Here is a 25,557-nt window from a genome sequence, read left to right on the forward strand (position 1 = left end):
CTTGCATGTTAACTAAGTGCTCCAGGATGAATGTCAGGAACCTCTCACTCATGTCCTCTAGTCCATTAAAACAAATAATAATTACACTGTTTGTGCCAAAATAACTTAAGGAATTTAAATCGTAACTCTTCTAGACCCTGGAATTAAAACAGATGTTTTACTTTTAATCTCTGTATCCTCATGCCTAGTGAAGTACCTGCTCAGTGAGCCTCAAGAAGTGCCAGAATGTATGTTTGTAATGTCAAGCAGCTAAGTGTTTTGTTCTGTTTGTATTTTTGTTTTTAATGCCGAATTGCAGACTCTCCCAAGGAATTATATTAATAATACAGCAAGTTTGCCATAGCTGTCAGAATATCTGTCTTAACAGTGATACTTCCTTGCATGGGCTAGAATGAGGTTGTATAATTCCCTGGGTGGGGATCAAGCTGAGACCTGCTCAGGATCCCCAGTCTCCTTGTGGAGAGAGGTTGCTCTGTCTTCCTCATGAAGTTTGCAGTGGGAGTGGTGTGTGTGATATAAATACAGAGCCCTGCTTGGGAATCTAAGAAAGAGTTGTGCGGTGCTGGTAAGATTATAGCTGAGGTTAACAAATTGTAGATCTCTGTTCTGACAGCAGAGCTAGACAGCTCAAAATATAATGTGTTTCACCAGATGAATTTCTTATTTGTAAAGTATAACTTTATCAGTTCTTCACTAAAAGGGAAATGAAAGCTCAGAGAGTACTAAGGCATCATGACATATCTCTAGATTATACTGTCGGGAGCATCATACTTAAGTTGATTTTTAAGTGTATATTTAAGTTTTTTAAATCATGGGCTAGAATTAGAGCCTAATAAGGAAAGTAGTTTGGTGTTAGATTATTAAACAATTCATAATTCTTGGGCCACTTGGAGAGTGATTTGGATCAATGCTATTTCTTCAATAATCTTTCATTGTTTTTCTGTATTTTTCATATTTCTATGAACATGGGAAGAATCTTGGATTTTTAAAAACTTTACATTGATAATTAATATAATTATATTCTGCCTTCCTGTACCGATAATAAAAACTTTGTACTAACATACTCTTCCACACAAGCAGAGTAAAAAGGTTGAAATTGTTGTTGTGTCATATGACAGCGGTTAACAACCAAAGAGCTCTTAAAAATCAGTAGGGGGCCAGGTGTGGTGGCTCACACCTGTAATCCCAGTACTTTGTGAGGCCAGAGTGGGAGGATCACTTGAGACCAGAAGTTCAAGACCAGCCTGAACAACGTAGTGAGAGCCCATCTCTAGAAAACATTAAAAAATTAGCCAGGTGTGGTAGTGTGTACCTGTACTCCCAGCTGCTTGGGAGGATTGCTTGATCCCAGGTGTTCAAAGTTGCAGTGAACCCTGATCACGCCACTGCACTCCAGCCTGGGTGACAGAGTGAGACCCTGTCTCTAAAATAATAATAATAACTCAGTAGGGAAAAGATTAACCCAGTAGAAAAGTGGATAAAGGATATGAGCAAGCAGTTGAAGAATTAAATGGCCAATAAAAATATGAAAGATGCTGACTTAAAAATATAAGATGTAATTAAAACATTAGTAAGATAAATGTTACCTATCAAATTGAGCTGTTTTCAAAGATTAAAACTTACTATGCTGGGTTGGCAAATGGTTAAAAAGATGTGTGCACTCATACAAAGCCAGTAGGAATATAAGCTCATGCAATAATTCTGGAGAACATTTCAGCAATCAGAAAGCTTTAAGACCTAATAATTTCACTTATAGTAATTTAATTTTAGGAAAATATCAAGGATTTACAAAGATTAAGCTCCAAAACTATTGTTGATCACAATATTATTATAATAGCATTTTTCTAATTTTTAAGGAAACAATCTATATGCCCTTATATGTCTTCTTAAAATATATATATATACTTATCATTTACACTTAGAAATGAATTAGTCAAAAAATTAGTCAGAAATCATTTATAATAAGTCAGCTTTTGACCACTGAGTTGTTTACTGTGATCAAGAAAGCAGCAAGGCTTAAGGAGCTCTTATTCTTTTTTTTTTTTTTTTTTTTTTTTTTTGAGAGGGAGTCTCGCTCTGTCGCCCAGGCTTGAGTGCAGTGGCGCGATCTCCGCTCACTGCAAGCTCCGCCTCCCGGGTTCACGCCGTTCAAGGAGTTCTTATTCTAAATGACTTTATTTCATGACAATCTGTCCTCTGTTCTCTTCTCTCTGTACTCCCTTGGCAATCTGTGGCAGGCACACGGCTTCAGCTATCCCATGCGAAGATGGCTCCTAAATTTACATTTCCAGTCATGACTTTTTTTTGGAGTTCCACACTCAAGTTTCCAACTGCCCTTTGAACATCCCCACCTGGATGGCCTTCCAGCGTGACCTGTTTTCTTCTGTATTTGAACTAGATTTTTGTAGACCCCCAAGGTAGTGATAGTGATGTGTATGTGTGCTTTGGAAGTGGGCAGGGAAGAGACTTAAAAAGATTTAACTGTAGAACTGAAAAATACCATGTGCAGTACAGCAGGTTCTTGAATAACATTATTCTGTTCAGTGTCGTTTTGTTATAATGTTGATGAGGGATAAAGAATCAATTCCTGGCCGAGGCCAATGTCTGTGTGGAGCATGCAAGTTCTCCCCATGTCTGCGAGAGTTTTCTTCAGGTGCTCCAGTTTCCTCCCACATCGCAATGTGTGCATCTTTGGGATGTGGACTGACGTATCTGTTATCTTAGTGTGAGTGAATATGGGTGTGTGTGAGTGCACCTTGCAGTAGAATGGCGTCCTGCCCAAGGCTGGCTCCCATCTCGTGCTTTGAGCTCCCAGGATAGGCCCCAGCCACCTGCAACCCTAAAACTGGACTAATGGCATAAATAATTACCTTGTTTTTATTAATTTTTCTTAAATGTGTATATAGCTCACATTTATTTCAAGGTTTACCATTAGAAGTGTTTTGGTCTTTATTTAGAAGTTTGGCAATGTTTTGTGACCACAAATATGCTGTAGAAACTTAAGTTGGTTTCATTATACATTGTTTCACATAAAGTTTCCAAGAACCTATCGAGGCTGTTAGTGAGGACTTACTGTACATCTTGACATGGGAGAATTGGGCATTAGGCATGAGCATGTGCCACTGCAGCAGGTGGTGGGCCGCTTAGGAGTCTGGATTACCAATTTCATCTGAATTCTTGGGCGGACTATATACATGCCTTACTGGAGCAAGGAATTGAAGAATACAGAAGGAAGTTGTTTTTCTCTGCCTCAGTTCATATCCTGCCTCTGCCATTTAGAGTCTCTGACCTTTGGCAATTTTTTTCTTTTCACTCTAGTTTAGTTTTCTGGTCTCTAAAATGGGGGGAGAAATTGTGCCTACCTAAGGTTTGCTGTAAAGAATGACCGAGGTAATCCATGCCTGGCCTATAAATGATTAGTAAATGTTAGCTGTCAGCCTCTACAAAAGGCATAGTGCTATGTCAAAGCATAGTGCTTTGATAATATAGTTTAATAAGATAAATTTTCAGATAGTAAACCTTATCTCTTCATTCAGGGTAAAAATAATAGTTCTATAACCCATCAAAGTTTAGTTCTCTAAGCTTTGTATCCCTGTTTTAAAATAATTCGGCTCAAAAAAGAAAAATAAGTTTCCTGGTTCAGCTTCATATTGAAGCCTTCTAATGCTAGAAATAAATGTCTCTAGATTCCTCAGAGGCATTGCGGACCTCTTCCTTCCTTTTATTCTCAGAACGAAAAACAAATTTATGCTGTTTCCTATCTTAAGAACATTCTCAATCAGCCAGGCACGGTGTCTCACGCCTGTAGTCCTAGCACTTTGGGAGGCCGAGGCAGGCAGATTGCTTGAGCCCAGGAGGGGAAGACCAGCGTGGGCAACATCGTGAGACCTTGTCTCTGAAAACATAAAAAAGAACATCCTTAATCATATATATTTTCATATCAGAAAAGAAAAAAATAGTATTGTTTTGTTTTGTTTATGTATAAATAGGTTTTTCTCGATGGGAAATTGAAACATTTAAAGTTGGTGTCTCTATAAGGTGGCAAATTAGGAATTTACCTCAGAATTATATAGTGGTGGATTGCATTGTTTCTTTTTCAGGCTTTCTGGTTTATAGGGTTATGTTGGTGTTTTTCGTGTTATCCTTTTTACAATTATAATCATGAACTGCTGCCTTTCCTGGGGCTGGTATTGGCAAGTTAATTGGGTTGGCAGATCCATGCAGGCCCTGTGGAGCACTCATCCCCTCTCCCTTCTTCCTTTCTCCTCATTTTTCAGTATTCCTGTCACCAGAGCAGAGCACAAGGGACCTAGGGAATGCCAGATAAGACTAAAGTGGTAATGGCCACTTTTAAATAATACATTTAGGTGGTGATAATTGAGCTATACTGGGAATTGTAGAACTTAACACAATTACATTAAATTTATTAAAACTTTTCTTCAAAACGTGAGATTTAAAACTTTTCTTTACTCTGCCTTTTATTTTTTCAAAGAATCCTCACTTGGAATTCAAATACTGTATAGGAAACAGCTAAGCACTGCCTCTAGTTTAAGGTTGGGGTTAAAACCTGCTTGTTTGGCCTCTTCTCATATCACTTCATTCCCAATTAGTCCCCTACCCCTAGATACCTCCCTAGGGCTCCAGGGCTCTAAGGAAAGAGTTTAGAAGTGAATAATACAAACAGATCCCCTGTTGGGGGATAATCCTGGTGCCCTCAGTTTTGTTCTATGCTGGGATGTCTGGCTCATTTTGACAGTTATCGATAAACTCCTCTCCTACCCGATGCTTGTAATTAAAACTGCTCTTTCACCTAGTGTTTCCATTTTCATGTACAGTGACTCCATTCATTTACTTACCTAGGCTGAAAACCCCGTAGTCATTCTTGACTCTTCTTACTCTCCACCCATTAGCAAATCATGTTGGTTTTCTGCCTTCAGAATACACCCCACTTTGCTACTCTGGGCTCAGCCTCTTTGGTTTCTTGCCCGGAAACTTTAATAGCTAACTTAGTCTTCTCTTTTCACTCTTTGCTTGCTGCAGTCTAGTACAGTGGTTAATTCCATGGGTTCTGGAACCAGATTCCCTGTCATGTGACTTTGCGAATACTAATTAGCCTTTCTAAACCTCAGTTTAGAGGAATGAGGATGAGAACAGTGATACTGTTTACCTCACATGGTTGTGTCAGACAACTTGTTACGCACAAATTACTTAGATAGGACATGGCAAACAGTAAATGTCCCATAAATGTTAGGTGGTAAGAGATATTGAGGTTGTTGTGGTGGTTTTTATTCATACAGACTTGAAACTGATATTCTCAAAACATTAGTCAGATACATTCTCTGTTGACTTCCTGTCCCTTCTTAGCACAATATCCAAAGGCCTTCCTGTGGCTTACCAAGCCCTGCAGCTCTAGGTTACCTGGTTCCTCTCTGATCACATTGGCCCGTGCTCGCTGTGTTCCAGCCACACTGGCCTGCTGCTCTTTCCTGCCTTGTTCAGCCTTTGAGCACTCATTTTCCCTCTGCCACGTTGCTCTCTCTTCAGAGATTTGCCCAACTTGCCGCTCCCTTCATTTAAGTCTAAACCCAAATGTCAACCACTGTTCAAGAATATCATGTCATCTTTCTCTATATACCTAATTTTTTTCATATCTTAAGAAAATACAACTTTTCACTACCTAACATTACATTATATATCTGTTTATTGGCTAATTATGCTGTTAGACCAGATTTCATAGTACAATAGTCCCCTCTTATCTGAGGGCAATACCTTCCGAGACCAAAGCGGATGCCTGAAACTGTGGATAGTACCAAATCCTAATATACTATATTTTTTCCTGTACATACATACGTATAATAAAGCTTAATTTATAAAGTAAGAGATTAACAACAACAGTAAAATAGGACAATTATAACAGTATGCCAGCATCGCTACTCTTGCACTTTGGGGCTGTTATTAAATAAAATAAGGTTTCCTTGAACACAAGTACCACGACGATTGCTCTGATGACCTAGAAGGCTACTAAATGACTAATGGGTGGATAGCATCTACAGTGTGGATATGCTGGACAAAGGGATGATTCATCCCAGGCAAAACGGGGCAGGACTGCAAGGTATTTCAGTGCACTACTCAGAATGGTGTGCAATTTATAAACTGTTTATTTCTGGAATTTTCTATTAAATTTTTTGGACTAAGTTGACCAAAGGTAACTGAAATCACAGAAAGCAAAACTTCCTATAAGGAGGGACTATGTAAATGAGTGCAAGGGACCTTTTCTCTTTGGTTCATCATTTTAGCCCCAGTGCCTTTCGTATACATAGTAGATGTTCAAGAGGTATTTGTTAAATGGATATATGGGATGCGATGGGGTGAGTGACTGACAAATATTTTCCCCTTCCTTCTTTACACAAGAGATGCTGAAGTTACCAGATAGTTGGAAAGGCCCAAATTAACTTTTTTGAGATGCAGAGTTCAGGTTTCCCCCTTCTTTCCCATGAATAACAATATATTGTGTAATTCATCATAATTACCTCAGTTAACCACAAATGGAGTAATTGCGTTGTTAAATTAGTACCCTCTTACAGTTACTATTCAAGGTAAACTTCTTTGCTGGGTAGCTAGTGACAAGAAAATCATTTGGGCTCATCATTTATTGAGCACTTAAACCCACTAAAGCCCATGCCACACTCCTGGTTGTTACCAACCTCCAGTGCTGAAAGAAGGAACTTGTTAAGTCTGTCTGGAGTCAGGAAAAACAGAGACGTGTATAATGTTCTCCAAAAATTCTGCTGCTTATAAAGAGCAGTAAATTAGTGTCTAGGGAAACAGGATTTTTAAATAAGGATTTAGGTTTAAGATGCCTCTTAGTTTCTTAGGGATGGGAAGTGAGTTTTAAAAATTAGCATTTTTCTTTAATATGATAGTAGAACAATTCAGTTACTGTTTGATAACTTTATACTAATTCATTGACTTTATTATATGAAGAAATAAAGGACTTCAAGAATAGCTCATAACAAACTGGGTGGCGTGGTGGCTCAAGCCTGTAATTCCAGCACTTTGGGAGGCTGAGGCAGGAGGATCACTTGAGGTCAGGAGTTTAAGACCAGCTTGGCCAACATGGTGAAACCCCGTATCTACTAAAAATACAAAAATTAGCCGGGCATGGCAGCATGCACCTGTAATCCCAGCTACTCGGGAGGCCGAGGCAGGAGAATCGCTTGAACCTGGAAGGTGGAGGCAGTGGGCTGAGATCGTGCCACTGCACTCCAGCCTGGGCAACAGAGCAAGACTCCGTAAAAAAACAAACAAAAACAAGAATAGCTCATAACCTTGAACGTCTTTGTTTGTTTTCTTCATAATTCCTGAGAATTTTTTAAAAAATAACATTACCAATTTCAGTTAATTATCATGTACACCTAGAATATGGAAGTTATTTTGTGCTTTTTATTTTGGGCCTCTTTTCTACCTTTAAGCTTAACATCCAACAGTCTTCTGAACCATATCTTGTTATAATCTGAGCAAATAATTTTCTTTTTGATTGAAAGAGGGTAAACATAAGCTAATTTGTTTAGTCCTTTTTTTAAAAAAAAATCACTGACACTAAATGAGTTAATGTTTGGAGTTTAGTTGACCTCCTAAATTATCCCTATTACAACATAGTAAGACACCATATCTACAAAAAAACAAAAATTAACCAGCCTAGTGACATGTGCTTATAGTCCTAGCTACTTAGGAGGCTGAGGTGGGAGAATCACCTGAGCCCAGGAGGTTGAGGCCGCAGTGAGCCATGATTGCATCACTGCACTCCAACCTGAGCAACAGAGCCAGACCCTGTCTCAAAAAAAAAAAAAATTGGTACCATTGAGAGACAGTGTCAGATGGGGTGTTGACTGGGTTGGTTCACCTATCAGATGGTAAAGTAGGTGTTCTGAGGTGAGCTCAAGGAAGAGAGAAATCTCCCATGGAGCAGGACAAAAACGTACTTGATCTTGATTATCTGTATTTATAAAGATTGTCAAAGTAGGACCAAGAAATTTTTCTGATCTTTGGAGTTATCACTGTGAAGCAGAATTCACCAGTCCTTGTTCATCAGCCTATCTTGTGTTCCCTATAAATGTTAATGTAGAATAGCCTTATCTTATCTACAAAATATTATTTTTATTAGAATCTAAGTGTAAATCAGTAGCCAAAAATCAGAGATCTGATTTATTAGCTGTTCTCTCTTTTTATTTATACATGGACTTTAATAATCATTATTATCATTATTACAGGCCATGGTTGCTTGTTATCCGGGCAATGGAACGGGTTATGTACGTCATGTTGATAATCCAAATGGAGATGGAAGATGTGTGACATGTATATATTATCTTAATAAAGACTGGGATGCCAAGGTATGCAACTTAATTGAGCATTTATTTTTTTCTTACAGGTGTCTTTTTCTCAAAAGCATTAAGTTTCATACTTCTGATAAGACTGTCACAGACACAGTTAAAAATTTTCCTCTTAAATTTGTTTCAGTCTCAGGTATTAGGAGTGGATTTTGTAAAATGAAACAAATACTACTCTATGTTACCTGTAGTTAACAACGTAGTGTTGTGCACTTAAAAATTTAAGAGGGTAGACTCCATGTTCAGTGTTGTAAACACACACACACACACACACACACACGCACACACACGAGGTTAAGGGAAGGGAAACGGAACTTTGAGAGGTGATGGATATGTTTATTACCTTGGTTGTGGTGTGTCATGAGGGTGTGCGTATATATCCAAACTCATCAAATTGTAAATGTTAAAGATATGCATTTTTGTATATCAGTTATACCTCAAAACCATATAAAAAAGTACTGATATATCTTAAAAGGTGGATTCATTTATTTTCAGATGTTAGAGCATTTATCTAAAATCTAACTTTTTTAGAAAGGTGACCTTTATTAAAATATTTTCCTTTTAATAGTTTTTAGAAAAACATTTCTGAGAACAGTTGTTTTATAATGGCTTTTGGGGGAGATTATAGATAATTGTTAAGGATTACTTGCTATGTTATTCTTGGCATTTTTGTAAAAATATTATATGGCATTGAGTTGTTTAATTGAATATTGGAGGCAGGATTCAGTCTTTCCCTGATTATTAAACTGGAAGTTTATCAGTACTGACAAGCCCTGTAAAACCAATTAGAATGTACAATATATTTAATCTCTCTTGTTTTAAATATATATTTCCTTAATATTAGCCTGAGTCTCATTAAATTTAAATGATTTTTAAAAAATATGTCATATATTACTACACTAGAGACTGTACAGACTAATTTTTTGGTTGATTTTTTAAAATCTTAAGTATAACATTCAAATAGAAAAGTGGCTTGTATAGTTCAGTGGATTTTCACAAAGTGAACATACCTGTGTAGCCAGGGTGCCTTTTTTTGTTGTTTTTAAGTCAAATAACCTTTAAAAAACCTCTTTCTCTGCATCCCCCAAAACACACAAATGGAAACTGCCTGAGTCTTAAATGTGCAAAAACCTAATCCTGCCCTAAAAAGTGTTTTAAGTTTAGAATATGCTCACAGTGCTCCACTAATCTTTCTAAAACACACTGATTTAAAGAGTTTTCTCTGCCCTAGTCCGGGTTCAAAATGGAGCTGACCTTTCTGCTGAGTATATATTGAGGCATGTCAACAAGCATGGTTTTTCTGTTACAGCTTTCAAAGTTTGAAGTAGAGAAATAAATTTTGTAATTGAATTTGAGCCCAAGGCACAAAACAGATTGGTGTAACTTTAGTTAAAATTTAAAAATTGACTTTTTTTCGGATTTTGTGAATAGCTAGAAAGCTAGAACTGTGTTTCATCAGCTTCTAACTTCTAGATTTTGTTAGGCTTTTTCTAGGCTGATCTTATAATTTCTATAATACTTAGTCAGGGTCATTAATGTGTAGGTTTTAAATTAGGACATAGGCAGAGAAACGTCCCTAGTGTTTTTGTGTGTAGAATAGGAATTTTCCATGCTAGATTGCACTGAATATGTAGTGTGTCAGTTGTTCTGGATGCTAGGGATATAGCAGAAATGGAATTAGCCCTGGCAGAGCTTAGGATCTATTGGAGGATACAGATCAGAAAGATTGACAGTTACAGATAGTTATGCAAAGTGTCAAGACAGATTGCTATGGAGCACACAGGAGGGCCACCTAATTCAGAGGAGGAAGAGTGGAAGTGTCAAGTAGCCATTTCACTTAAAACATTTTCAGCAGGTCACCTGTGGTACTCCCAATGACTTGAGTCAAAGGGAAGGGAGCAGGAAAAAAGGAAAGAAGACATGTTCTCAGTTTGGAGGTTCTTTAGATGTCTGCATAGTAGCCTGGGGAATCACTCTGAACAACACTGGAACCTGAGGAAGGTTGGCAAGGGTATCAAAGTAGCTAGAATTTAACTTACCTGACAGTGAGCCTGATAAACCTTTTCTTTAACTATAGATTCTAGGTTTAGGCTTAAACGCCATGTTGTCCTGACCAGGTGTTAGAGTTTCTTTAAATTTTAAGAGTCTACCTGCTTAGGAGTGTAGTTATTCAAGAGTAAGGAGCTACTTGGTTGGTTGGGTTTTGCCTATCCCCAGATCGTAAACCCCGCAAGGACAAAGTCTGTCTGCATTATTCCCTACTCTGCACCCAGAGCCCACCACAGTTCCCAGTGCGATTTGATGCCTAGTTGGTGTTTAGGTAAATAATAATCCTTTATGGATAGAATCAAGTTTCACAAGCAGGTAGTCATCTGTGCATCAGGCCCAGTCTGGAAAGGGAGAGCCACAGGTTCTAATGAACTATATGCTGATGGTGATGGTGATGACGACAATAATGATGGTCATAATAAATGATGACACTTTCTACTGATATACTGAATTATTTAAGAGGTATTTGTGACTATCCTATTGTTTATTGAATTTTAAAGTATGGTAAACTATTTGACATAATCTATTTCTAATAATAATTTTGTCAAAATTTCTTGAAATCTATTTGAAGGGTGGGTTAAGCAAATCATTAACATACGAAAATAAACATTTAGTAGTTTTAAAAGCTTTCAAGCATCATTTTAAGTCTTTTAAATTCAGATAACATTCTTGTGTTTCATCAGATATTTATAAAAATCCCTAAAATGGCTGGGCACAGTGGCTCACACCTGTAATCCCAGCACTTTGGGAGGCCGAGGTGGGCAGATCACCTGAGGTCAGGAGTTCGAGTCCAGCCTGGCCAACATGGTGAAAACCCATCTCTACTAAAAATGCAAAAATTAGCCGGACATGGTGGCGCATGCCTGTAATCCCAGCTACTCGCGATGCTGAGACAGGAGAATTGCTTGAACCTAGGAGGCGGAGGTTGCAGTGAGCTGAGATTGTGCCACTGCACTCCAGCCTGGGTGACAGCGAGACTCCATCTCAATAAATAAATAAATATCCCTAAAATAAGAACTAAATTTGTCCTTGCATCAGTGCATATACTTGTAAAATTGCAGCTCATCTTCATACTTTATTGAGATGTATTTGTGAATAATCCAATTAAGACATTGAAATTGTCTCTTTTTTTCCCCCTAAATTTAATCTTGTAGCATTTTTGGTTACTCCTGCTTACATATTTGGCTCTTTTCCTAGGTAAGTGGAGGTATACTTCGAATTTTTCCAGAAGGCAAAGCCCAGTTTGCTGACATTGAACCCAAATTTGATAGACTGCTGTTTTTCTGGTCTGACCGTCGCAACCCTCATGAAGTACAACCAGCATATGCTACAAGGTAGTATTCCTTTTCAGAAAAAATTGGTTTAGAGTATGGTAGGACAGGAGGGAATCTGTAGAGTAAACGTGAAAGCTTTCTAATGAGTATTTTCCTGCCAGGTACTTTTCACAGTCATTTTAATTTGAATAATTGTATAAGATTTATGTTGCACAGTCATCTGAATTCAAATAATTATATAAGACTCATTAACAGTTAGTACTAAATGTGTCTTTCTTTGCACAGCCACTCTGAAGAAAGGGAAGCACAGGCCTTCCCATCTTTCTAGCACTCTCTCCATGCTTTGTGCATCTCTTAACTACTATCCATGCTTTGATTTTTGTAAGAGTATTTTACTTGGGAGAGAGAAAGATCAAGAAGGAAAAGGGTTTTTTAAAAGGTGGTGAGGGACAACATAGGAAAATGGATACAGAGTGGAAAAATCAGAGGTAACCAGAGAGTAGAAGTGAAGAGAAAAACAGAAGAAAGAAAAGTAGAGAACAGGTTACCATGTGTGGGAGTTAATGTTAGAAAAATGATCCTGTTAGCTTTACAAATAATGAGCATCTGTTTCATTATACTTTTTCTACAAGGTATTTGCAACCTATTATGTTTAGTGCTTTATTTTAAATGCTTTTTTAAAAACCATTTATCCTGACTCAATTAAAATGCTCTGGCTGTGAAAACAAGATATTGTAGACATTATCATGAAAGTAAATATTTGTAGAAAAATAGCACATTTAAAAAAAATACTTATTTTTTATTATGGAAAGGTCTTGGAACATTCTGATAGTGAGCTTCTGGCATTCATTTGCTGTATCTGGCTTAGGAGATGCTAGGGTGGCAAGAAGAGGCGCAGGCTTAGATGCGCTGGGTGGAGAGTTGGCTTTAGTAATGATGGTTGACTCTAACGACTTATCAGCTGTGCCTTTTTTCTTCCTGCCTTCTGAGGTGTGTTGCCTGCATCCTAATTCACGTAGTGAGTAGCAAGCTAAGCAGGTTGTAGCTGGAGATTGTAAGAAATCCTGAATGGAAACCAAAGAAAGACTGTCACATCACATGATGTGCCCTTTTCAATCCCATGTCTCTTCCCAGTGGCATCCCAGTGCTGTCTCTGCCCCCTGCTGCTTCTGTAAAGATTTTCTGACACAGTAACTGCCTCATAGACCTTCCTTTTTATGAAATCCTGAGTTTGGTTTGGTTATGTCCTTTTTAGATGAATAAATAACAGATATTTGGGAGTTTATAGTAAATAAATGCCAGATGGCATGGAGGCTAAGTGCTACAGGAGTTGAGGAACGAAGGTGGTGCTACATTGGAGAGACGGGCAAGTGCGCTTTGAAGGGAGAGGCTCAGCTGGCCTAGGTGAGGAGAGGCAAGGGGTGCAGTCGTGTTAGTAAAGTTCTGGGGGAAAAGGCGTAGTTGTTCAAGTTAAGGCATGGAAAATCATGCGACGAAAAGGATTCTTGAAGTAGAATCCTATTCTGATCTTATCTAGAATGGGTGATAAGGCTGGAAAGTTAGAATGACATAAGGTAAGTTGTTGATCCAGATATTAGAATTCTGATTGCTAAGTGACTAAAAGTTTAGGGCATGGGCAAAAGACACATAAAATTATGTATCTGAGCCCTTTTCCTATTTCCAAGGCCACCCAAAAGTAGAAGAAGCCACATGGTAAGAAAGGTAGTGGAACTCTGGAAAGAGCAGAGTCTGGTCTGGAAGTCAGGAGACCTCCTTAGACCTCAGCTCTGTGATTCACCAGTGGTGGGGTCTGTAAACCTCAGGCTCCCAGTTGTCCAAACTCCCAGACTCTTTACTTCAAAATATATTATGTGATTTTTCATTCTGTCATATTTACTGGCTGTATGTCTGATAAATGTTGCTTTTTCCCCTGTGTCCACTGGCCACAATCCACAATATATTTGAACTAATTGCTATATTCTGCCCAGGAACTGGTGATGTGTAGCATACTTTCACTTCCTATAGCGTTTATACATTTTCCCCATTATTTGTATCAGAAAGTATGTCTTTTGTAGTATTTAATAAACTAGAGATGCCTCACTTATTGGTGGAATGAAATATTCTAAGTAAGTCAGATTTTCAGAAAAATGAAGTTTAGACAAAGTTTAAACACAAAACACAGTATAATTGCTTTGATTAAAATCCTTAAAAATTCTTAGCATAATTTAACTGTCAAGGTTATAATTGTAAACATCCATCATTACTCTTTGCTATAATGTAGTGATGTCCCCAGAGACTGTTGAAACTGTTAGCCTGCAATGCCCTGAGTCCTTTTATCTGTTTCTCTTCTGTTCTTTTAGTACTTAATGCTATTGATAATGTGCTTTTTCTGTAACAGCCATTCTTTTACCCTTTTATTGTCCCTCTTTTTTTTTAGAGGGAGGCTCACTCTGTCACCTAGGCTGGAGTGCAGTGGCATGATCTCGGCTCACTGCAACCTCCGCCTCCCGGGTTCAAGCGATTCTCCTGCCTCTCAGCCTCCTGAGTAGCTAGGGCTACAGGCACATGCCACCATGCACGGCTAATTTTTTTTTTTCTTTTTTTTTAGTAGAGATGGGGTTTCACCCTATTGGCCAGGTTGGTCTCGAAGTCCTGACTTCATGATCCACCCACTTCGGCCTCCTGAAGTGCTGGGATTACAGGCGTGAGCCACCGTGCCCGGCCTATTGTCTCTTTCTGATCTGCAGTTCCCTTGCAAAAAATAAGTAGTTGAAATAAGTATTAAGAAAGTCACAAAAACTCATCAACTTCAGACATCAATTTTAGCCTCCCCTGGTTCTCAGCTGTATTCTTTAGCACCGAGGTTACTGTATAAATAAGCTGTTAAATTTATCCTTTGATATCGTTCCAGTTTAGGCATAATTTTGGCATTACAAGTTTTAATATACCATTGCAGCAAAATACCACTTTTTCCCCACAGTGTGATCATTCTTATCCTATTCTAAATTTTCTTTTAGGTACGCAATAACTGTTTGGTATTTTGATGCAGATGAGAGAGCACGAGCTAAAGTAAAATATCTAACAGGTAAACGTCATTTGGGGCCAGGATATATTGGTACAGAAATACCCTGCAATCAGGTGATGCTTTCAGGAAACTCAAGCATAGTCTTTGTTAACACCATGAATACTTACTTTTTGTTTTTTATCAGATTTCTTATTTGCCTTATTTTTTAAGAAGACATAAGTCATCTTCACTGTTATCTTTAACCAAAAAAATTGTCAAAGGATGCGGAAAATTTGAGGCAAAGAAGTCTGAGTAAATTATTCACATACAAACTGAGTTTTCTGTGATTATCCTTTTCAGTCAAAGGCCACTTAACTCTAGGTAACGGCCATATGGTTTCCTCTCATTCACTCCTTAAATTAATACCCTTTCCTTTTCAAATGGACGTGCTCTAAACAGTACTCTAGGTCTTCCATGTTAAATGTAGACATGAAGAAAATTAATACAAAGAATTATGAATTCAAATGCCAAAATCAGTAAATGACACAGACATGTAGGTTCCATATCTGCTAATGGTGTACATAGGTCAGCACTCTTGTACTGAACCTGAAGATCCTTCAATTATGCCAGTTCCCCTTCTCTTCCACTTATGGACTGCCTCTCCAAGAGCAGGGGGTCTCTTTCCCATCTGATGGACCACTTACCTTCTTTTCTTTAACTCTACTTTCTATCTCCAAAAATCCACTGAGTATTCACATTACTGATTAGCTGTGTTTTCCAGAGCCATTGCTAATCGCACGTCGACCTTACATAAAAATGGAATATTCATGCATTTTCTATGTATTTTTAAAGCCATTATTTGTGGCACAAGCTCAGTGTGCTTTCAGAGACACTGAACACTCTGTTGAAGAAATTCAAATGGCTTTTAAAATAAAAAGACAAAATCATTATCTCTGTGTAGAGGATGGTTTTATCCTTGAAGGTTTACTATTTGAAACCTCATCACAATAGAATGCTGAGGGAAGTTTTTGGAAGTACAAGTGTGATAGTTCTCAGATGATGTTTGCAAAGTTGAAATATTGTCCATACTCTTAGGAATTCAGTGGAATGCAGTAGCAGAAGCACTCTGGTGCTTAGTGAATGAATGAAAATTTTTTTTTTTTTACCTTGCAGGTGAAAAAGGTGTGAGGGTTGAACTCAATAAACCTTCAGATTCGGTCAGTAAAGACGTCTTCTAGAGCCTTTGATCCAGCAATACCCCACTTCACCTACAATATTGTTAACTATTTGTTAACTTGTGAATACGAATAAATGGGATAAAGAAAAATAGACAACCAGTTCGCATTTTAATAAGGAAACAGAAACAACTTTTTGTGTTGCATCAAACAGAAGATTTTGACTGCTGTGACTTTGTACTGCATGATCAACTTCAAATCTGTGATTGCTTACAGGAGGAAGATAAGCTACTAATTGAAAATGGTTTTTACATCTGGATATGAAATAAGTGCCCTGTGTAGAATTTTTTTCATCCTTATATTTTGCCAGATCTGTTATCTAGCTGAGTTCATTTCATCTCTCCCTTTTTTATATCAAGTTTGAATTTGGGGTAATTTTTCTATATTAGGTACAATTTATCTAAACTGAATTGAGAAAAAATTACAGTATTATTCCTCAAAATAACATCAATCTATTTTTGTAAACCTGTTCGTACTATTAAATTTTGCCCTAAAAGACCTCTTAATAATGATTGTTGCCAGTGACTGATGATTAATTTTATTTTACTTAAAATAAGAAAAGGAGCACTTTAATTACAACTGAAAAATCAGATTGTTTTGTAGTCCTTCCTTACACTAATTTGAACTGTTAAAGATTGCTGCTTTTTTTTTGACATTGTCAATAACGAAACCTAATTGTAAAACAGTCACCATTTACTACCAATAACTTTTAGTTAAGGTTTTACAAGGAAAAAGACACAAGAAGAGTTTAAATTTTTTTGTTTTGTTTTGTTTTTTTGAGACAGCCTTGCTCTGTTACCCAGGCTGGAGGGGAGTGGTGCATTCTTGGATCACTGCAACCTCCGCCTCCCAGGTTCAAGCAATCCTCCCACCTCAGCCTCCCAACTAGCTGGGACTACAGGCACACACCACCATGCCTGACTAATTTTTGTATGTTTAGTAGAGACGGGGTTTTGCCATGTTGCCTAGGCTGGGGTTTAAGTTAGATTTTTTAAAAAACTAAAGTGACTGGCACTAAGTGAACTTGAGATTATCCTCAGCTTCAAGTTCCTAAGATAAGGGCTTTCTTAAGCTTTCAGGTATATGTATCCTCTAGATGTAGACAATAATGTCCCATTTCTAAGTCTTTTCCTTTTGCTTCTCCTTAAATTGATTGTACTTCCAAATTTGCTGTTATGTTTTTTTCCTAATACTGTGATCTATCTGATCTGCAGACAAGAACCTTGTCTCTGTTGAAGAGCATCAAGGGGAGATTATGTACACATTGAAACTGAAGTGTGGTGTTACTGACTGAATGTGCAGTAACTCCTCAGATATCTGTTAAGGCATTTCCCAGATGTGATGCCAGCCTTCTTACCTGTACTGAAAGATGCTTAGCTTAGAAAAAACAAAACAGATGCAAAATCAGATAATTTTATTTTGTTTCATGGGTTTTCTTACTTACTTTTTAAACAAGGAAGGAATATTAGAAAATCACACAAGGCCTCACATACATGTTATTTAAAGAATGAATTGGGACGGATGTCTTAGACTTCACTTTCCTAGGCTTTTTAGCAAAACCTAAAGGGTGGTATCCATATTTTGCATGAATTATGGGTGTAAGACCTTGCCCACTTAGGTTTTCTATCTCTGTCCTTGATCTTCTTTGCCAAAATGTGAGTATACAGAAATTTTCTGTATATTTCAACTTAAGACATTTTTAGCATCTGTATAGTTTGTATTCAATTTGAGACCTTTTCTATGGGAAGCTCAGTAATTTTTATTAAAAGATTGCCATTGCTATTCATGTAAAACATGGAAAAAAAAATTGTGTAGTGAAGCCAACAGTGGACTTAGGATGGGACTGAATGTTCAGTATAGTGATCTCACTTAGGAGAATTTGCAGGAGAAAGTGATAGTTGATTGTTTTTTCCTCGCCCATATTCAGTTTTGTTCTACTTCCTCCCCTTCCTTCCAGATGATAACATCACATCTCTACAGTAAGTGCCTCTGCCAGCCCAACCCAGGAGCGCAAGTTGTCTTTGCCATCTGGTCTATAGTACAGTGCGCGGCGTTAGGCCACAACTCAAAAGCATTATCTTTTTTAGGGTTAGTAGAAATTGTTTTATGTTGATGGGAGGTTTGTTTGATTGTCAAAATGTACAGCCACAGCCTTTTAATTTGGGAGCCCCTGTTGTCATTCAAATGTGTACCTCTACAGTTGTAAAAAGTATTAGATTCTACTATCTGTGGATTGTGCTTGCCAGACAGGTCTTAAATTGTATATTTTTTGGAAAAGTTTATATACTCTCTTAGGAATCATTGTGAAAAGATCAAGAAATCAGGATGGCCATTTATTTAATATCCATTCATTTCATGTTAGTGGGACTATTAACTTGTCACCAAGCAGGACTCTATTTCAAACGAAATTTAAAACTGTTTGTGGCCTATATGTGTTTAATCCTGGTTAAAGATAAAGCTTCATAATGCTGTTTCTATTCAACACATTAACCAGCTGTAAAACACAGACCTTTATCAAGAGTAGGCAAAGATTTTCAGGATTCATATACAGATAGACTATAAAGTCATGTAATTTGAAAAGCAGTGTTTCATTATGAAAGAGCTCTCAAGTTGCTTGTAAAGCTAATCTAATTAAAAAGATGTATAAATGTTGTTGAAACATTATGGTGGTTATTTCCAGCTGTCTTTTTTGTTTTTCAATCCTTTATCATACATTGGCTTTCCGAATGATCCCTTTCATCAGATAAAGCTTTTCTGGCTTAGTCTAGGACATTTGTTATAACTTTTTGTAAATGATAATGAAGGAAAGAGAACAGTAAACATAGGAGTTCAACAATTTTAGAAACATCCCTGGGGTCATTGGACTGTCTGTGGGATCCATGAAGTCTGTTTGGATTCTCAGCACTTGAATTCTTGCCCTTTTAATAGGATTTTTAAAATTATTTTAACATTCATAGCTGTTGACAGATCTGTATCACCCCTCTGCTGCAAAAGGAAGTGGGGTTAGGCATTTATCTCTAATTGTCATAGATGTATCATTGTGTATATGCAAGAAGGTTTAATTTGTGTGGTCATAACTAAAATATGAGAGCTCTTATTAAGGTGAGATCAAAATACCTGTTTATATATCTGTTATTTAAAGAAAAATTTTCCACAGTGTTTTGTTATTTTCCAGCGTTTCTTAGAACATTTGGGAATTACACTAAAATATAGCTGGGTGGATTGAAGTAAAGGGCAAATGAGTTTGAGATGAAGTTTGAGATGTGCTTTTTTATATACAAAAAGCACATCTTCCACCTTAAACAGTTGTATGAGACCTAAATGAAATACAGTGTGCAAAGTACCTTACAATGCATGGAACAAAGTAGGCCTTCAACGAGGATTATTCCCCTTTCTTTTAACAATATGATAGCATAATTGCAGAGAGAGAAAATTGGGGTAATGAGCTTTGAATAGCTAACGGTTTTATCAGTTGTAAATGTGAATCATTTGGAAGCAGGAGTGTTGTCTTATTAATGACAGGTCTTATTTTATAGCTTAGATTTAAATTAAATCACTGGTGCAAAGCACTTCATCAGATTATTTTCCCAAAGTGCAAAAGTGCATGTGATCCAAGAAAGAGAGCTGTATTTGGGTATGAACTGCAATGATACATATTTATGTCATATCTAATAACATAATTGTATGTTGGATTTTTTCAATTAGTTTATAAATATTCAGAAGTAACTAGTCTCCATTGCTTCAAAAGATAATTGTTTAGACTTCTCAGGTCATGAATTTATCCCTCAGATTATGTTTTTGGTTTGAATTTTATCTGAACCATGGCGATGCTCAAGTATGTACCATGGGACCAATGGGACCAATGAGATGTGTGAAGGGCATGGCCTCATGAGCTGGAAATAGTTTCATAAGTAGAACACACTAAATGTCAGCCACTTCACAAGATGGGGAGAGCCTAAACAGCTGCAAGTAGCTAAAGCTCTTTTTATTGAATAATTACTAAACAGTTGTCAAAAATTATTGATAATTTTTGCTCTGAACAAGATGTCATTGGGGTCAGAAAGTTACTGGATAGGGCCTTCATTGAGATTAGGATGTTTTCTGCCAAAATTATTCCAAATGTCTTCTACAAAACACCTTTACATTTTTTTTTCCTAGTACATGCGAAGTGTAGGCAAAGCAAATTTTGTCTCCATTTGTAATTAAAACAGGATCAGAGAAGTGACTTGCTCACAGTCACAAAGCTTGTAAGTGGTAGAGAGCCAGGAATTGAGTGTGAGCTTTCCTTGTTTAATTTTGTTCGAGTGGCTAAATCAACTTGTCTGTGGTTGTTAAGAAAAACAGTAGTCCCAGCTGGTCACGGTGGCTCAGCCTGTAATCCCAGCACTTTGGGAGGCCAAGGCAGGCAGATCACTTGAGGCAGGAGTTCGAGACCAGCCTGGCCAACATGGTGAAACACAGTTTCTACCAAAAATACAAAAATTAGCCGGGTGTGGTGACACACACCTGTAGTCCCAGCTACTCAGGAGGCTGAGGCAGGAGAATCACTTGAACCTGGGAGGCAGAGGTTGCGGTGAGTCTTTGCCACTGCACTCCAGCCTGGGCAACAGAATGAGACTCTGTCTCAAAAAAAAAAAAAAAAAAAAAAAAGTATTGCCTTTAAAAATTCTTAATTTAAAAAAAAAAAGTAGTCCCTCACATTCTTCCCCTGAGAACACAAGTGTCAACTGTTTTAAATGATTCTTTGGATATCTCCCCACCCATTAGTTTAAATAATATGATTGGATTGCTGCCTCTTGATTTTTTTCAGTGTTAGGCATTTTCTCCTAACTTCTCCACATGGCAGATCTCTCTCCAAGGTTCCTCCACCATCTCTACCACACATAGGCAAGCAGACATCCATCTCCCCTGGTCTTCCTTCTGTTCCTATGCTGTAACCGAGATCAGGTTCGTGTTCCTGTTATGGCTGTGCTAGTCAAAGCTGAGACATACAGGAAATCATGTTGACTTGACTTTTCTTCCACAACTTACTTTTTCCCTTAATGTCTTGATTTTTCGTTTGTTCCCTGTGGCTTCTAACTTGCACCAATCTGGACTGGTTGCTCTTAACGCCTGGGGCACAGCTGTCTTTCTTGGGTCTCCCTTCACCTGTGTTCTAGAGATTTCCTTCACCACTCTTCGGTCAGCTCTCCTGTTTCCTGGATCCCATGTCTTCATCTTTCTTGGTTTACTGAATGGAGCATGCCCTCTAATACTTCCTGTAGAAATGTATGGATGGTAAATTTTCTGAGACCAATATCTTTGTTTTACCACCACATTTCATTGGTAACTTTGGAAATCATGTTCCAGAATTTTGAAAGCATTGCCTCACTGGTTCTAGGTTCCAGTGTGTAGATACTGAGAAATCTGAAGCCATTCTTATTTCTGATTCTTTATGTGTAATCTTTTTCTTTGTGGAAGCTCATAGAATATTCTTATCCCCAGGGCGCCATAGTTTTATAGTGTGCTTTAATGTGTGCCACTTGTCAACCTCTGTGCTAGGAATGCAGACTGTAAAATCACCCCACCATTTTGGGACATTTAAATTTTCTCCATCCATTCTCTGTTCTCTCTTTCTGGCACTCCTTTGTCCAGGCAGGACCTCTACTGGTTTGAACCTATTTTCTTCTCTAGTTACTGTGTATCTGTCTTGACTGGGGACATCTGTTTTCCCATTCTTCTGGTGAGTATATGGTGTCTGTTATCAGGTTCCTAAATTTCAGGAGCTCTTTTTTGTTCTCGAATTTAAGAAAATATATGTAATAATCTCTTAATTGATACAGTATTTAACTTTTTTCTGTTTCAATTTTTTTTCTTTCATGCTAGAAGTTTTCCTTAAATGTCTGGTACCTCTTGCTTGTGTGTTTACATTTAAGAGGAAGGTACTTGAGTTTCTGGTTTTCCAAGGAATATTGCCTGCTTCCTAAATCTAAAGCTCTATCGTAGTCTTCCAAAAACCATAAAGACAAAAGACAGCAGTCACCATAATCTGTGCCTGCAGCATATCTATGAGACAGACAGAAAAAAAATTCAACTTTGTCTTTTTTTTTGAGACAAGGTCTTGCTCTGCCACCCAGGCTGGAGTGAGTGCAGTGGCATGATCGGGGCTCACTGCAGCCTCGACTTCCCAGGCTCAAGCGATCTTCCCACCTCAGCCTCCCGAGTAGCTGGGACTACAGGCACATGTCACCATGTCTGGGTAATTTTTTTTACTTTGTGTAGAGACGAGGTCTCCCTATGTTGCCCAGGCTGGTCTTGAACTCCTGGGCTTAAACGATCCTGTCCCCCTCAGTCTCCCAAAGTTGCTAGGATTACAGGATTGAGCCACCACGCTTGGCCAAAAAACTTCAATTTACGTGGAGGCAGAGAAAAGCACATCTGACACTAGAGCCAGCGTCAGAACCCTCGTGAGGGCTGAGAGTCAGGTGGAAACTAGAGGGTAAAGACATGGGGCAGCAGGGTCCTAGAGTGGCAGTAGAAAGGAAAAGACAGACCAGGTATGGTGGCTCGCACATGTACTGCCAGCACTTAACTGGTACCATTTAACTCTATCAACAGAACATTCCTGAATCAAGGAACTCGGCCACACAAACCCCTTGTCCCTGCCTGCAGAGAACCAACTGGTTTTGCAAGACAAGGAAAATAAAACCTTTTAATATGAGCAGAAAAAGGAAGATAACATCCATAAAAACTACTAGAAGAAAAAATGAGAATCAATTACAGCTGATGAAAATTCTCAACCACAGGCAGAAGAAAACTACCAATATCTAGTACGAATTAAATAGGCCTTTGCAGAAATAAAAATTAACGTGAAATTAGAAATTTAAATCTCAAAACAAAAATGGACCAAAGGGGGGAAAAAAACACTGAGGAAGCTGAGAAAAGTTGAAGTAACTCAGCAAAGAAATTGAAAAAGATGAATTAATTTAAGCTACAAGGTGACCAAGTGGAAATATAATGAAGGGCATTGCAAAAAAGGCAGGGAAGCAGCCAAGAACAGAACAGTTACGAAGGGTTAGAAAGTATGACACACACACGTGCTCCCTTGTGGTATAGTTGCACAATGAAATCCCGTACATCAGTGAGACCAAACAATCTACAAACCCAATAATTCGGGTGACTCACCTCATGTGGAGAAGCTGGGCTCCAGCCTCTGCACATGGATCCCATGAAGGTGGCTATTTGGTGTTAATAACAAACTTATGTGGGTCCATATAAAAATAAAGCCACTTAGACGTGTGTAGGTATGCATATGTATACACACAAATTATATATATATATATATATATATATTATTTATTTATTTTTTTGAGACAGGGTCTTGCTCTGTCGCCCAGGCTGGAGTGCAGTGACGCGATCTCGGCTCACTGCAACCTCCACCTCGTAGGTTCAAACAATTCTCGTGCCTCAGCCACCCGAGTACCTGGGATTACAGGCACCCACCACCACGCCCGGCTAATTTTTGTATTTTTAGTAGAAACGGGGTTTCACCATGTTGCCCAGGCTGGTCTCAAACTCCTGGCCTCAAGGGACCCACCCACCTTGGCTTTCCAAAGACCTGGGATTACAGGTGTGAGCCACCGTGCCCAGCCAATATTTACCTATTGAATTATTTTAAAGGCGTACAAATACATATATGAGTACTATGAGGAATCTTTTGTTTAAAAAAAAAAATACCCTCCCAGTTTTCATGCAAATCCAGGTTATCATATATTTAGTTTACCAGGAATGCTTACAACCTGGAAATGATTTGGGTCTCAAGAGTATTCTAGCTTGAAAATATACCTATAACTTTGATTCTTCAGAAGTATAGAGAAGAGTCAGTGTTCAGGTGTTTTTTTTTTTTTTGCAAAGGTGTATAACCATGGAACATGAGAATACCCAGCCCTAACATTCACTTAACACCAAGAATCCAAAAGCTGCCTGTTTGCTCTTTCAGACCTCTCAGGTAGAGGCAAAAAGACATAGTTTAGAGTACTATAAGAAACAGTACAAAAGTACACGTCTTGCCTTGTCTAGAAGATAGATAGCCGGTTGAGCATGATCTTGTTTTGCCCTATCTGGGTACCAGTTTCTTTCTTGCAGGAGACTACTATGTTACATGTTTAGAGTGAAAGGTGAAATGCTTGAAAACAGGTTTAGGGAGACTAAAGTGTTCTGTAGATCAGTCCTTGTTTGAACAAGCACACATTCTTGGCCTGCCGTGTCCCCTCACAGAACTTGAGATCATAACCTGTTCTTTCCTATCTATGAATCAACTGGTAATTAGTGTTCCAGTTGTCGCAAGTTTCTTTTATCCACTTGGCTTGGCTCAGCCAGAAGTTTGGCTTACCAAGAGCACCACCTAGTGTTCACTAAGCAAGATGGTAAATCTTGGTAAATTTAGCACCAGTACTGAAGAAAACAAATGGCACCTTGCTTCTGTACTACAGTCCAGAGTCATTTAAGATTCTACTCTTCATTTCGAAAGATATGTGATGATGAAATATGTAATCATATAACTTCTAACATTCTAGTGGGATACTAGGAAAAAGCCAGAGCTAATCTGCACATTGCATTCTGTTCTAATTTCAACTCCTTAGTCACTTTAATTTATAATTGTCATATGAAGAGTTTCACTTCTTTTGGTGAATATGCCGATAGTCAACAACTACAACAAATTGCTAAAAAGTCCACAGTAGCCTTAAGGACAAAAAAAAAAAAAAATTGAGACGAAGAATAAAAGGAAACCATTGGATCACGATTAATGCAATACCAGGATAAAAAACTTAAAACACAACATAAAAAGAGCTGACACTGCACGCACCCAGAAAGGGTCCAGCTAGGTGCTAGTTTTGCAGGAAGGTACATCAGTTGTTTCACTTTGATGTTCGTATTTTAAAGTCCTGTAAGCTTTAAAAGTATGATCTCAGAGCTATCAGACAATGGGACAGTATGAAGTTCTGTCATAGTATTTTCCTTTCCACTTTAGAATTCCCAGTTAGGATATGCATATGCATATCCATAGTCTACAAAAAGCAAAACAAAATTTTCTTTTTTTTTGAGACGGAGTCTAGCTCTGTCGCCAGGCTGGAGTGCAATGGCATAATCTCGGCTCACTGCAACGCCGAGCTGCCCAGCACAATTTTCTAAAGTAAAAATTAAGGCTAGGTAACATATAACACTGACTTTAAAATAAACACTGTTTTGGCAGGGCATGGTGGCTCACGCCTGTAATCCCAGCACTTTGGGAGACCGAGGGCGGACAGATCACTTGAGGTTAGGAGTTTGAGACCAGCCTGGCCAACAAGGTGAAACCCCCATCTCTACTAAAAATACAAAAATTAGCCAGGTGTGGTGGCGCTCGCCTTTAATCCCAGCTACTTGGGAGGCTGAGGCAGGAGAATTGCTTGAACCCCGGAGGCGGAGGTTGCAGTGAGCCGAGATTGTGCCACTGCACTCCAGCCTGGGCCACAGAGCAAGATTCCATCTCAAAAAACAAAACAAAAACCCAAAACCCACCGTTTTATAAAAACAGAATCTAGACCCCATGTCCCCACAGCAGGGGGATAGCATTTAAGGATTGAGCC

The 25,557-nt window shown here is 38.2% G+C and overlaps 2 protein-coding genes across 7 annotated transcripts in view; one reads left to right on the forward strand and one right to left on the reverse strand.

Moving 5' to 3' along the window:
• The window catches only part of EGLN1 (egl-9 family hypoxia inducible factor 1), a 58,429-nt gene extending 39,816 nt beyond the window's left edge, over positions 1 to 18,613 (forward strand). For 2 of the 6 annotated variants that reach the window (XM_009441657.5, XM_063790604.1), the window contains 4 exons: positions 8,271 to 8,390; positions 11,634 to 11,770; positions 14,728 to 14,795; positions 15,888 to 18,613. In XM_009441657.5, coding sequence (XP_009439932.4) covers positions 8,271 to 8,390; positions 11,634 to 11,770; positions 14,728 to 14,795; positions 15,888 to 15,952 — 390 coding nt within the window. In that variant the 3' untranslated portion in view covers positions 15,953 to 18,613. The remainder of the gene's footprint in view (positions 1 to 8,270; positions 8,391 to 11,633; positions 11,771 to 14,727; positions 14,796 to 15,887) is intronic. The other 4 variants (XM_024352520.3, XM_063790609.1, XM_024352522.3 and 1 more) reach the window with 2 other exon arrangements.
• SPRTN (SprT-like N-terminal domain) overlaps positions 12,485 to 25,557 on the reverse strand; it is a 31,027-nt gene continuing 17,954 nt past the window's right edge. Inside the window, exons 5-6 of the mRNA XM_016940853.4 lie at positions 20,981 to 21,207; positions 12,485 to 12,774 (exon numbers count right to left, since the gene is read on the reverse strand). Of these exons, the coding sequence (XP_016796342.2) occupies positions 12,490 to 12,774; positions 20,981 to 21,207 (512 nt within the window). The 3' untranslated portion in view covers positions 12,485 to 12,489. The remainder of the gene's footprint in view (positions 12,775 to 20,980; positions 21,208 to 25,557) is intronic.

Source organism: Pan troglodytes, chromosome 1 (genome assembly GCF_028858775.2).
Source record: "Pan troglodytes isolate AG18354 chromosome 1, NHGRI_mPanTro3-v2.0_pri, whole genome shotgun sequence".
Lineage (NCBI taxonomy): Eukaryota > Metazoa > Chordata > Mammalia > Primates > Hominidae > Pan > Pan troglodytes.